This window comes from Symphalangus syndactylus, chromosome 8 (assembly GCF_028878055.3).
Source record: "Symphalangus syndactylus isolate Jambi chromosome 8, NHGRI_mSymSyn1-v2.1_pri, whole genome shotgun sequence".
NCBI classification, from domain to species: domain Eukaryota; kingdom Metazoa; phylum Chordata; class Mammalia; order Primates; family Hylobatidae; genus Symphalangus; species Symphalangus syndactylus.
The window spans coordinates 111880988-111896237 of NC_072430.2; the positions used below are offsets into that span (position 1 = coordinate 111880988).

At 40.7% G+C, this 15250-nt stretch overlaps 1 protein-coding gene across 4 annotated transcripts in view; it reads right to left on the minus strand.

The window, feature by feature from the left end:
- Positions 1-15250, minus strand: part of KLF7 (KLF transcription factor 7) — a 473743-nt gene that overhangs the window by 258615 nt on the left and 199878 nt on the right. For all 4 annotated transcript variants that reach the window (XM_063645052.1, XM_063645051.1, XM_063645050.1 and 1 more), the window contains one exon: positions 986-1039. In XM_063645052.1, the coding sequence (XP_063501122.1) occupies positions 986-1039 (54 nt within the window). The remainder of the gene's footprint in view (positions 1-985; positions 1040-15250) is intronic.

Here is a 15250-nt window from a genome sequence, read left to right on the forward strand (position 1 = left end):
ATGATTATAACACCATGTTTTACTGTACCTTCTCTGTGTTTAGATACACAAATACTTACCAGTGTGTTACGACTGCCTACAATGTTCAGTAAAGTAACATACTGCACAGGTTTGTAACCAGCCTAGGAGCAATTGGCTAGATGATACAGCCTAGGTGTGTTGTAGGCTATACCATGTAGGTTTGTGTAAGTGCATTCTAATGTTTGCACAAGGATGAAATCGCCTTATGATGCATTTCTCAGAACATATTCTCAACATTAGGTGATGTATGACTATAATGTCCATGGAAGACATTTTACCAACACATGTACACTTTTGTGGGTATTTCTCTGACAATGTCTAGTATCCTAGAAGTGCATAACTGCATAACGTGGAGTGTGGAGTATCTCTCACCACAATGCATAATTCTGCCTAGTCACCACTTTCTCGAAAACATTTATCCCCTAGAGCATCTTTTTCCTGGAATCACATCTCAGGGAGGAATTTATTAAAGAAATAACCAAAATCCATAAATTTGTCAGCCTTGTTTCTCACCTGAAGGAGAGGTAAAAAAGAAAGATAACCTTCCCCAGCTTGGGTCAGCCGGACTTAAATTGAAGGGGTCTTTAAAGCAAATATATGAATGTTTGGGGAAAGGGAGGCAAGGAAGGACCCTTGAGAGAGATGAGTGACTGCTCAGTCTCAAGCAGTGTCTATTACATACAAATATCCCAAGGTTTCCCCTTTGCCTTTGACAAAGTGGGAGGAGGGGACAGGTTGTCCCAAATTTTTCTTTTCAATTGATGTGACTGGAAACCAAATTTTTTCTACTGTGGAGGGTGTCTGCAGTCTTAATTACTCCCTTCAAATGGAAGAACATTCCTCCCATGGAGGAACTGGAGAGAGCTGAGCTGAACTGAACTGTAGGTTGATCATATTTCAAGGTTTGCTTGTAATCAATACTACTTTGGTCACCCCTAGACCGTTACTGCAGAAGCCTCCTTACCAGTATCAGGATCCCACTTTGCTCGCAGCCACTTCCTGGAGTTCTTCGAAAACTCTAAAAGAAAACAAAACCCAAACACATCACATCAGAAAGATGAGGCATTAAGAAACTTTACAAGCTTAAGAGGAAGTAGATGCTTGTGTAGGGGAGTTTTTAGGTTAGGGTGAAAGAGACAGACATAGGAGGAGAGAAAGTCAGTTCTATCTCCAGAGAAAATAAGAAGTTGTTTTGTTGAAGATTAAACCTGTATCAGGGCAGAACCAGTTCCACCAATAAAGTAGTACTCTTTATTGCTCCTCAAGTGTTTGGCATAGGTATTTTCCACTTGCAGCTAGCGTCTTAACTGTACATCTAAAACTGACATTTGCAAAACCAAACAGGTGAGGGGCCATATTGGCTCTGCAAAAGAATTCACATCCCTAATACACAGAAAATATGATTTATAAAAATCCACTTTTTTTTTTTCATAGAACCATTCAGGAGCACAGCAGTGACACAAAGTGAATATTCCTAGACTCTAACATTAAAAAAAAAAAATCTACTGTAGCATGGATCTATGCCTGAAACGGTAGAAGAAGAACATAAAGGAGAAATTTGGCATCAGAAAAAAAAAAAAAAAAAAATCTAGAGCGGGGTGAAGCCAAGATGGCCGAATAGGGACAGCTCCGGTCTACAGCTCCCAGCCTGAGCGACACAGAAGACAGGTGATTTCTGCATTTCTGTTTGAGGTACCGGTTTCATCTCACTAAGGAGTGCCAAACAGTGGATGCAGGACAGTCGGTGAAGCACACTGTGTGCGAGCCGAAGCAGGGCGAGGCATTGCCTCACTCAGGAAGTGCAAGGGGTCAGGGAGTTCCCTTTCCTAGTCAAAGAAAGGGGTAACAGACGGCACCTGGAAAATCGGGTCAGTCCCACCCTAATACTGCACTTTTCCAACGGGCCTGGAATACGGCACACTGGGAGATTGTGTCCCACACCTGGCTCGGAGGGTCCTATGCCCACGGAGTCTCGCTGATTGCTAGCACAGCAGTCTGAGATCAAACTGCCAGGCGGCAGCGAGGCTGGGGGAGGGGCGCCCACCATTGCCCAGGCTTGCTTAGGTAAACAAAGCAGCCAGGAAGCTCGAAGTGGGTGGAGCCCACCACAGCTCAAGGAGGCCTGCCTGCCTCAGTAGGCTCCACCTCTGGGGGCAGGGCACAGACAAACAAAAAGTCAGCAGGAACCTCTGCAGACTTAAATGTCCCTGTCTGACTGACAGCTTTGAAGAGAGTAGTGGTTCTCCCAGCATGCAGCTGGAGATCTGAGAACGGACAGATTGCCTCCTAAAGTGGGTCCCTCACCCCCGAGCAGCCTAACTGGGAGGCACCCTCCAGTAGGGACAGACACACCTCACTCGGCCGGGTACTCCTCTGAGACAAAACTTCCAGAGGAACTATCAGACAGCTGAATTTGTGGTCTCACGAAAATCCGCTGTTCTACAGCCACCGCTGCTGACACCCAGCCAAACAGGATCTGGAGTGGACCTCTAGTAAACTCCAACAGACCTGCAGCTGAGGGTCCTGTCTGTTAGAAGGAAAACTAACAAACAGAAAGGACATCCACACCAAAAACCCATCTGTACATCACCATCATCAAAGACCAAAAGTAGATAAAACCACAAAGATGGGGAAAAAACAGAGCAGAAAAACTGGAAACTCTAAAAAGCAGAACACCTCTCCTCCTCCAAAGGAACGCAGTTCCTCACCAGCAAAGGAACAAAGCTGGACGGAGGATGACTTTGACGAGTTGAGAGAAGAAGGCTTCAGATGATCCCGAGCTACGGGAGGAAATTCAAAACAATAGCAAAGAAGTTAAAAACTTTGAAAAAAAATTAGACGAATGGATAACTAGAATAACCAATGGAGAGAAGGGCTTAAAGGAGCTGATGGAGCTGAAAGCCAAGTATCGAGAACTACGCGAAGATTGCAGAAGCCTCGGTAGCAGATGCGATCAACTGGAAGAAAGGATATCGCTGATGGAAGATGAAATGAATGAAATGAAGCGAGAAGGGAAGTTTAGAGAAAAAAGAATAAAAAGAAATGAACAAAGCCTCCAAGAAATTTGGGACTATGTGAAAAGACCAAACTTACGTCTGATTGGTGTACCTGAAAATGATGGGGAGAATGGAACCAAGTTGGAAAACACTCTGCAAGATATTATCCAGGAAAACTTCCCCAATCTAGCAAGGCAGGCCAACATTCAGATTCACGAAATACAGAGAACGCCACAAAGATACTCCTCGAGAAGAGCAACTCCAAGACACATAATTGTCAGATTCACCAAAGTTGAAATGAAGGAAAAAATGTTAAGGGCAGCCAGAGAGAAAGGTCGGGTTACCCACAAAGGGAAGCCCATCAGACTAACAGCTGATCTCTCGGCAGAAACTGTACAAGCCAGAAGAGAGTGGGGGCCGATATTCAACATTCTTAAAGAAAAGAATTTTCAACCCAGAATTTCATATCCAGCCAAACTAAGCTTCATAAGTGAAGGAGAAATAAAATACTTTACAGACAAGCAAACACTGAGTGATTTTGTCACCACCAGGCCTGCCCTAAAAGAGCTCCTGAAGGAAGCACTAAACATGGAAAGGAACAACCGGTACCAGCCACTGCAAAAACATGCCAAATTGTAAAGACCATCAAAGCTAGGAAGAAACTGCATCAACTGACGAGCAAAATAACCAACTAACATCACAATGACAGGATGAGATGCACACATAACAATATTAACTTTAAATGTAAATGGGCTAAATGCTCCAATTAAAAGACACAGACTGGCAAACTGGATAAGGAGTCAGGACCCATCAGTGTGCTGTATTCAGGAAACCCATCTCACGTGCAGAGACACACATAGACTCAAAATAAAGGGATGGAGGAAGATCTATCAAGCAAATGGAAAACAAAAAAAGGCAGGGGTTGCAATCCTAGTCTCTGATAAAATAGACTTTAAACCAACAAAGATCAAAAGAGACAAAGAAGGCCATTACATAATGGTAAAGGGATCAATTCAACAAGAAGAGCTAACTATCCTAAATATATATGCACCCAACACAGGAGCACCCAGATTCATAAAGCAAGTCCTGAGTGACCTACAAAGGGACTCAAACTCCCACACAATAATCATGGGAGATTTTAACACCCCACTGTCAACATTAGACAGATCAACGAGACAGAAAGTTAACAAGGATACCCAGGAATTGAACTCAGCTCTGCACAAAGTGGACCTAATAGACATCTACAGAACTCTCCACCCCAAATCAACAGAATATACATTTTTTTCAGCACCACAACACACCTATTCCAAAATTGACCACATAGTTGGAAGTAAAGCTCTCCTCAGCAAATGTAAAAGAACAGAAATTATAACAAACTGTCTCTCAGACCACAGTGCAATCAAACTAGAACTCAGGATCAAGAAACTCACTCAAAACTGCTCAACTACATGGAAACTGAACAACCTGCTCCTGAATGACTATTGGGTACATAATGAAATGAAGGCAGAAATAAAGATGTTCTTTGAAACCAACGAGAACAAAGACACAACATACCAGAATCTCTGGGACACATTCAAAGCAGTGTGTAGAGGGAAATTTATAGCACTAAATGCCCACAAGAGAAAGCAGGAAAGATCCAAAATTGACACCCTAACATCACAATTAAAAGAACTAGAAAAGCAAGAGCAAACACATTCAAAAGCTAGCAGAAGGCTAGAAATAACTAAAATCAGAGCAGAACTGAAGGAAATAGAGACACAAAAAACCCTTCAAAAAATTAATGAATCCAGGAGCTGGTTTTTTGAAAAGATCAACAAAATTGATGGGCCGCTAGCAAGACTAATAAAGAAGAAAAGAGAGAAGAATCAAATAGATGCAATAAAAAACGAAAAAGGGGATATCACCACCGATCCCACAGAAATACAATCTACCATCAGAGAATACTACAAACATCTCCATGCAAATAAACTAGAAAATCTAGAAGAAATGGATAAATTCCTTGACAAATACACCCTCCCAAGACTAAACCAGGAAGAAGTTGAATCTCTGAATAGACCAATAACAGGTTCTGAAATTGTGGCAATAATCAATAGCTTACCAACCAAAAAGAGTCCAGGACCTGATGGATTCACAGCCGAATTCTACCAGAGGTACAAGGAGGAACTGGTATCATTCCTTCTGAAACTATTCCAATCGATAGAAAAAGAGGGAATCCTCCCTAACACATTTTATGAAGCCAGCATCGTCCTGATACCAAAGCCTGGCAGAGACATAACCAGAAAAGAGAATTTCAGACCAATATCCTTGATGAACACTGATGCAAAAATCCTCAATAAAATACTGGCAAACCGAATCCAGCAGCACATCAAAAAGCTTATACACCATGATCAAGTAAGTGGGCTTCATCCCTGGGATGCAAGGCTGGTTCAACATATGCAAATCAATAAATGTAATCCAGCATATAAACAGAACCAAAGACAAAAACCACATGATTATCTCAATAGATGCAGAAAACGCCTTAGACAAAATTCAACAACGCTTCATGCTAAAAACTCTCAATAAATTAGGTATTGATGGGACATACCTCAAAATAATAAGAGCTATCTATGACAACCCCACAGCCAATATCATACTGAATGGGCAAAAACCGGAAGCATTCCCTTTGAAAACTGGCACAAGACAGGGATGCCCTCTCTCACCACTCCTATTCAACATAGTGCTGGAAGTTCTGGCCAGGGCAATCAGGCAGGAGAAGGAAATAAAGGGTATTCAATTAGAAAAAGAGGAAGTCAAATTGTCCCTGTCTGCAGATGACATGATTGCATATCTAGAAAACCCCATTGTCTCAGCCCAAAATCTCCTTAAGCTGATTAGCAACTTCAGCAAAGCCTCAGGATACAAAATCAATGTACAAAAATCACAAGCATTCTTGTACACCAATAACAGACAAACAGAGAGCCAAATCATGAGTGAAGTCCCATTCACAATTGCTTCAAAGAGAATAAAATACCTAGGAATCCAACTTACAAGGGATGTGAAGGACCTCTTCAAGGAGAACTACAAACCACTGCTCAATGAAATAAAAGAGGATACAAACAAATGGAAGAACATTCCTTGCTCATGGGTTGGAAGAATCAATATCGTGAAAATGGCCATACTGCCCAAGGTAATTTATAGATTCAATGCCATCTCCATCAAGCTACCAATGACTTTCTTCACAGAATTGGAAAAAACTACTTTAAAGTTCATATGGAACCAAAAAAGAGCCCGCATCGCCAAGTCAATCCTAAGCCAAAAGAACAAAGCTGGAGGCATCACGCTACCTGACTTCAAACTATACTACAAGGCTACAGTAACCAAAACAGCATGGTACTGGTACCACAACAGAGACATAGATCAATGGAACAGAACAGAGTCCTCAGAAATGATGCTGCATATCTACATCTATCTGATCTTTGACAAACCTGACAAAAACAAGAAATGGGGAAAGGATTCCCTATTTAATAAATGGTGCTAGGAAAACTGGCTAGCTATATGTAGAAAGCTGAAACTGGATCCCTTCCTTACACCTTATACAAAAATTAATTCAAGATGGATTAAAGACTTAAATGTTAGACCTAAAACCATTAAAATCCTACAAGAAAACCTAGGCAATACCATTCAGGACATAGGCGTGGGCAAGGACTTCATGTCTAAAACACCAAAAGCAATGGCAACAAAAGCCAAAATTGACAAATGGGATCTAATTAAACTAAAGAGCTTCTGCACAGCAAAAGAAACTACCATCAGAGTGAACAGGCAACCTACAGAATGGGAGAAAATTTTTGCAACCTACTCATCTGACAAAGGGCTAATATCCAGAATCTACAATGAACTCAAACAAATTTACAAGAAAAAAACAAACAACCCCATCAAAAAGTGGACAAAGGACATGAACAGACACTTCTCAAAAGAAGACATTTATGCAGCCAAAAAACACATGAAAAAATGCTCATCATCACTGGCCATCAGAGAAATGCAAATCAAAACCACAGTGAGATACCATCTCACACCAGTTAGAATGGCCATCATTCAAAAGTCAGGAAACAACAGGTGCTGGAGAGGATGTGGAGAAATGGGAACACTTTCACACTGTTGGTGGGACTGTAAACTAGTTCAACCATTGTGGAAGTCAGTGTGGCAATTCCTCAGGGATCTAGAACTAGAAATACCATTTGACCCAGCCATCCCATTACTGGATATATACCCAAAGGACTATAAATCATGCTGCTATAAAGACACATGCACACGTATGTTTATTGCGGCACTATTCACAATAGCAAAGAATTGGAACCAACCCAAATGTCCAACAACGATAGACTGGATTAAGAAAATGTGGCACATATACACCATGGAATACTATGCAGCCATAAAAAATGATGAGTTCATATCCTTTGTAGGGACATGGATGAAACTGGAAAACATCATTCTCAGTAAACTATCACAAGGACAAAAAACCAAACACCGCATGTTCTCACTCATAGGTGGGAATTGAACAATGAGAACTCATGGACACAGGAAGGGGAACATCACACTCCGGGGACTGTTGTGGGGTGGGGGGAGAGGGAGGGACAGCATTAGGAGATATACCTAATGCTAAATGACGAGTTAATGGGTGCAGCAAAACAACATGGCGCATGGATACATATGTAACAAACCTGCACATTGTGCACATGTACCCTAAAACCTAAAGTATAATAATAAAAAATAAAAAAATAAAAAAAAATTTAGTCAAAATGTATCATACAGTGTTGTTGAAAGAAATTGCACATACATGTAGAAAACAACTTTACATTGGAAAAATCTTTAATGTTCATGGATTAGGTTTTACCTAAATTCCTATTACTTGCAATTGTGCTCATCCCACAGATGTTTACTCATAATCTATCTTGCTCTTTATAAATCCAGTCAACAACTATTACATGTCTTTTATGGACTCAAAATTTCAAGAACTCTATGAGAGGCATACAAACAACATATACATAACGCACAGCTATCCATGACATGGATTTCAACTGTATCCCCCAATAACCCAGTTTCTTTAGATCATAAATGGATGGGCTTTATCTTCTAACAATCCACACAATCTGTAGCAGATTTTCCAGATGGTTAGCAATGGAATGACCAACCGTCCAGGTTTTCCCAAGACTGAGGGAGTTCCTTGGTTGTGAGAGTTTCAGTACTAAAACCAAGAAGATCTCAGGCAAACCTGGATAAGCTGGTCATCCTAGAGAGTTGAGGGAGAAATGACATCATTCAATTATATCAGTGTAGTAATCACATACTTGTCCTCTGCTTCTTCCTTGTCTTTCTTTCCTTCCCTTCCTATCCCATCTTACTCTCTTAGGGTAGCTCTATGGCACAGTGACTAAGAACCAGATTGTGGTTTCCAAATAGATACAGGTCTAAATTCCAGCTTTGCCATGACTTTTTAAAAATCTTCTACAATTGACTTAACTTCTGCCGTCCTGCTTCCTTACTGTGACACATGAGAAAATGCATATGAAGTACATACCATCGTGCCTGACACATACATCATGCTTTATACACATGTTAGTCACTATTGTCTCTGGATCATGCCCTTATGGATACTTCCAGCTTCCAGGGTTCTGGTTCTAATGAGACCAATATCAGGGCATGCTATATATCAACAGGAATTAAACCTTCCCACCGCAGTGCATTTGCAGAGCCATATGCAAATCAATCCTTTGACGTTTCATTAATGAGAAGGCAAAAAGTAGGTACAACTGAAGGCAAGAAGTAGGTATAACTGAAGCGACATTCTGATTACGCAGAACTTTTCCAACTTTTCTCATCCAATCTCTTCAACCAACCCCCTTTCATTATTGTTCCTGTATGCTTGACACACAAGCACATAGAGACATACACATCACATAAACACACAGAGGCACACACATACACACAGAGGTTTTTATATGGCTGAGCTGGGAGAAGCCAAGTAAAACACTTTTGCTTTTGTTTCTAGACTATTTAGCAAATACGAGGAAAATGACGTGGCACTAAAGAGGGGACTTAGAGAGACAAGGCCAGCGGGTGGAGGAGGAGAGGATGTGCTGGGAAGAGAATGTGCAGAAAGGAGATTTTTTTTTGGCCACGGAGTTTTTGCTAAAAGCAGCTAGGAAGCCCCACGGCTCCAGTTTGCGTGAACTCCTGGTAATTTCCTTGGGGAATCCCGCCTCAGAGAACCTCTACTCCGAGAATTAGGAGGAAGCTGAGCTAGGTGAGTTTCCAAATGGAGGGGGTGGGTGAGTGACTAAAAGCCTGAAGACCGGCCCAGATGAGTTTCCCGGTGGGCGTCCCCTGGCTGCTCTGACAGCCACAATAGGAACTCAGTCCAGAAGAGGGGAATGCCGAGGCCAGGGACCATTGCTAATGTTTTCCTTTGTCTCTCAGCTTCCTGTGTTTGAAATGAAGGCATCCGAGGCTCTCTGTGGCCACTCTCCTCTGGGATTCTTTCCTCAAGAGGTGTTCTTGAGTTTGTGAGAACTGCCAGGAAATGGCGTGAGTCATGTCTTCTTAGCAGACAATATTCAGCTTTAGAAATTCCCAGAGATATGACTTGTTTATAGGAAAGGAAACAGGGCTATTCTGAGCTGCCAGGGGAAGAGGAAAGCGCTGCTCATTTTTTAAAATACCGTGTTGAAAGGTCATACACGCGGCCAGAGTGCCAGCAAGAGCCCGGTATAGACACTGATGTTAGCAGTTCATTTGCCTACATTTCAGGAGATATTTTTGAGCGTGGCATTTTAAAATGTGAGTTCCATGGCATTGAAATTCCACTCCCAGTCTTAAGCCCAAAGGCACGAGCAGGCTCCGAGGGGGAGTCAGTGGGTTGGAGGGGTGCGGCTGAGGTGTTGTTAGGCCTGGCTGAGGGGAGGGGAGGAGCACATACAAAGACACCACCTTTCTCTATTTTCTAATTTCACATTTCTTGAGCAGCCGGCTGATTTTTATTCCCATATTCCATGCTCCTTTCTTCTACTGTCTTTTCTTCATAGTGTTAACAACTGCCAAGTCCATTGTCCTTACCTTAAAGGATGGTTCAAAGCAGCCAACTTTGGAAAATGTGTCCAAGGAGAGAAACTCAGGGGGATTCCTACTCCTGCAACCCTTGCTTCTGGCATTGGACCACTTTCTTGTGCAAAAAGTTTGGTCCTGAAATGTTTGAACTCATAAAGTCACTGTTTACACATCTGTCACTGTTAGCAGAGCCAGTCAGCTGACCACAGAGATTGATTTCCAAGGAGAAAATAATCCACTGAGTATTCACTGATTCAACAATAATTAGCCAATGTGATAATTTCAGATACCACATCTGATAAAATCAACACCTTTTCCTAATTATAGAGTAAACATTTCAATAGGAATAGAAGGATGCTCCTTCAATGTGATAAAGATGCTCTTGGCTTAAAGTAAATAAAGATTATAATTAATTGGTAAACATTGAAAATCAGAAACAAACACAAAGAATGTCCTTTAGTATGATTATCACTGTTTTTGGTTTTTGTTTGTTTGTTTTTTGGGGATTTTTTGAGACAGAGTCTCGCTCTGTCACCCAGGCTGGAGTGCAGTGGCACAATCTCCACTCACTGCAACCTCTGTCTTCCAGGCTCAAGCGATTCTCGTGCCTCAGCCTCCCGAGTAGCTGGGACTATCAGCTAGGATCATTATCACTTTAGATTCTCTGGTTAATGCAGTAAGTTATAAACACAAAAGGAATAAATTTTTGTGAACTAAGGTACTGAAGTACATGAAAATCACACAAGTATAAATCTGAAAAAGTCAAAAGAATTAACTAAAAGCTTTCTTAATTTTAAAAAAGAGTCATAAAGTGGCTTGGAATAAGATAAATACCTAAAAAGCAACAGTATTTCTATATACTGGCAATAACCAGATAGATAATATAAAGCAAAAGAAAAGCTATTCAAATAGCAACAAATATAAAATACTTATAAACTCAATAAGAAATGTATTAAAAGTTTTAAATCCTTGATTGGGGGATATATTTTTAATAATTAAGAGGAAGAGTTATATTTTTATTAGATGGAAAAATTCAACATAAAGATGCCAAGGCTCTTCAAACTTACTAAAATAATTCTGTCTAAAGATCCGACGGGGCGTTTCTTGAAGGTCATTAGAATGAACATTGACGAATTGCTAAGCTTAGTGCTTATCTTATTAAAAACATTCAAAACTATAAACAGGAAAACTAGCAAAATACAAATATTCTTAGGGATCGGCCTTGTCAGATACCAGAACCTATTGTAAAAACTGAAACTGTGTTTGATGTAAATATAAAAATATAAAGAAAAAGAAAATAATGGAATCCCTTGAAACAGACCCTGTTATACATATGTGTCACATTTTATAGATGGCCTCAGAGTTTACAAAGTTTTCCACCTGCATTATCTTTTATGCTTCAGAATCATGCTAGGAATCAAGTCGTATTATTATCCTCAGTCTTAGTTCTGAAGAAACTGACACTCAGAAGTGGCTTGACCAACATAATAATACTAAGATAAACCCAGACTTGAACCTAGATTTTCTGACTTCTCTTACCAGGCCTCTTTTCACTACATCGATCTCACAATACATTGGAGAATATACTTTTTTTAACAATACTGAAATTAGGGGAGAAAATGTTTCGACTTGCCCTTACACCATGTACTCCTGCTAACAATAAACAAACAAAATCCTGTAGTTGTTTGATGAAACACAGAGATATGACACTGAACTAGGGTCTGTGTCTGTGGTTGTCCCCCACTGAGTCCACTCACAAAGTACGAAGCTACAATGCTTCCTATTCACCTCCTCCCACCCCCACCCCCACCCTATCACCCCCATCCACCCCAGATGAATTACTTATTGTCACTAAGACGTAGCAGTGCCCAAAGGGAAACTGAAACTCTCCAACACATTACTGTTAAAAGAAAGTATAGTCAGTCTGTTTCTGGGGAGGGGTTAGATAATTAGAGAGCAACTAATCAGGAGCATACAGTTAAGAGTAAGGACAAACAGAAAGAAAAGGAGTAAGCAACTCATACATAGTGCAGACCTACTATGTGAGAGAACCACTCATCTCTGACATTGTAGCAAAAAAGCAGCTGTCAACAATAAACATAAATGCTAGCCTTGGATGAATGGGCACAGCTGTGTTCCAATAAAACTTTATTTCCATAAACAGGCAGCAGGCAGACTATACATTGATGACTCCTGTACTAAGCAATTTAAGATAGTTTTTCCATTAAATTATCCTAAAAAAAAAAACCCTTTAGATAAGAAATCAGAGGTTACTCAACATGACCACCTGACATTAAGATGGATACAAGTATTCGCCTCAGTAAGTGGCAGAGCTGAAATCTGAACTCAGGTCTTGTGACTCCCAAGCTGGGAAGCTGGAAAGTGTGTAGTCTTCTGATAGGGCAGCCTCCTGTGACTCAGAGGTGTTAACTGGATTTTATGGGTGTGAAGTCTCAGCAGGTAGAAGAGGCCTGAACAGGCTGCATCTAATGAACTAGACATGTGTTGCACTGAACCAGGCTGGGAGTATATGGGTGTTGCAATCATTTAACAAAGTAGGGAGGTATGGACATGCCCACTCACCTCAGACACACCCCTCGCCTCCGAGACATCAAATCCACTCCCCCTAACACAGAGCAGGGTGCAGTTGTGGTCAGAAGTGAGTGGGAGAAGGAGGGTAGGCAGATGGGTGGTTGTTTATGGAAACCAGGAAATCCCAAAAAATAAAGTCATCTAGAGCAATTTGGGCAACTTCTTTGAGTCCAAGCTTTCCTTTCTGTGGAACAGAAATGTCTGTCCTCTTTCTTTTCTTTTTTTTTAGCAAGATGTCAGAATAATACAATAGGAAAAAAAAAAAAAACTCTGTGTAAAGTTCATTGGGCCTCAGGGATACATGTCATTTGATGACATAGTCTCATTGTCACCTGACGCCCCATGACTTCAGCTGGCTCCAGAGTCTGCATGTAGCTTTCCGTGGGGAACTCTGCCATCTTTACATTTAACACATCTCTGCTGACGGACCAGCACTATTGAGCTGGTGCTTTGACAACCACGTCGACAAGAGACCAGAAGAGATGCCATGTAAAGGTGAAAGGACAGTGACTAGGGGGAGCAAATGAGCTTTTAAGCGAGCCTGACACCATCTAGCTACTTTTCATACTCCCTCCTGTGAAAAATCTTGACATATTGGTACATTGCTATGAGTTATTTCTTTATATATCGGTGTATAGTGGCCTAATATTATTTGCTCTTGCAGAGTGTTATCTAGGACTACAAACTTATTTTATTTTAAGCTCAATGACATTTCATCAAACAGTTAACACAGCGTGAGTAGCTAAAAGTCACTTCAGGACAGTACATGAGGCCTCTCAGATGTCGTTGCTTTATTGCTTGACTGGATAGTTCTCTGAATTTCTCTACTTTTGATGGTTCCTGTTTTTACCCAGCTTTGTCTGTTTTGAGCTGTATTTTTTCAGTCCATTATTACATATTATATTATTTATTTCACCACAAGATTTATTATCTACAGTAATGAAAACTAATTTGTTTCATTTGCCCATGTTAGCTATGTCTAAAAGGGAAAACAATTCTCTCTTGGTCTTACAGAGAGGGGTAGAATGGAAAGGAGATGGGGACAGTCACCGAGGAGTCTCTAAGAGGATTCCATCCTGGAGAACCCCTGCTCTGGGCTTGGAGAACTGGGCTCAAACAAGGCAGGGTTCATGTCAAACCCTTGGCAAATTCTCTCAATTTGGGACTGAGTCTCTCACGGTGCCTAGATTTTGATGATGCTTTCTGGAAACTCAGAAACTGTTGGTCCTAATCTCAATTCAGCTATTGACATTTTGGTCTTTTCTATTTAAAGGCACAAAATTGACTGTTTATTTTCTAGTTGCAGTTTAATTTTGTTTTGTTTTAAGCTCTCTTAGTTGATTTCTGCCCAATCAATAAGATCAGCCACACATTTAATCTGATTCTGTCATTGAAATAGCTGAACACCCTGGCAATTCTACAACCTACTCTGGGTCAGTTCAGTCCATATAAACTCAGCCCATTTCCAACACCTCTGTGACAGCTTTCTCATCTGTAATATGAGAAAACACTCACCTAGTTCACAGAATTGTTGGAAGAATTATATAATAAACAAGATTGTACTATATTTTTTAACTGACAACATACATTTTCCTAATAAAAAATAACATTCTTAATAAAACAATACATGTCTCCAAGAAGACGAACACTAGATTTCTTGGGTGTTCTGGGTGTTGTAGCACTTTGCTGGTGTTGACATGAATTTGCCAATCAGAACAGTTATATTCATTAATAAGAATAAACATTGACTTTTGCAGTTCTGTACTGATTATAATTTAGCCCTCTTTAAAAAAAGCTATGAAAGTATAACATACATATAGAAAAGCGCATAAATGTTATGTGTGATGAAGTTTCATAAAATGAACACACCTGTGAAACCAACACTCAGATGAAGAAACAGAACCCCTACAGCATCCCAGAACCAGCCCCATGTGCCCCATTCCAGGCATTCTTCCTCTAAAGAAAACTCCTTTCCTGACTTCTAACAATATAGATTAGTTCTACCAGTTTTCATAATTTTTTATACATGGAATTAAAAAATTATGTAGTATTAGTACAGATCTTTCTAAGCTTATTTAAGCTTAGTTCATAAAGACGATATGGGTTCTGAAGCAGTCTTTCTTTTCTAGGCTGACTTGAGGAAAGAGACCTGGAGGAGGAGGGTGAGTAGAGGAACCCTATAATTTGTCATCCAAACTGGGACACCTTTGAGAGTGAAAGAAGGTGCTATTCATAATAACAGTGGACAAAAGGCATAAGCAGTGACTGTCCCCAGCAAACCAGGACATGTGGTAACCCTGGTGAGAGGGGATGGTAGAAGGTAGTAGGGACACACTGGCAGAAAAAAATCTGTCTTTGGGGCCCTAAAATAGAATCCATTCCTGTTGCCTGATATGGATTCAGGACTGGGGGCTGGTAGCACACTTCTCAAGAAGTATTGTCACTGGTGGAAAACTCAGGTCAATATATACTTACTGGATTCCTGCTACATGCAAGGCACTGCAATGGCACCAAGATGGCTTGGGCACTGTCTCTGCCCAAAGTAGCTCACAGTCTGATAG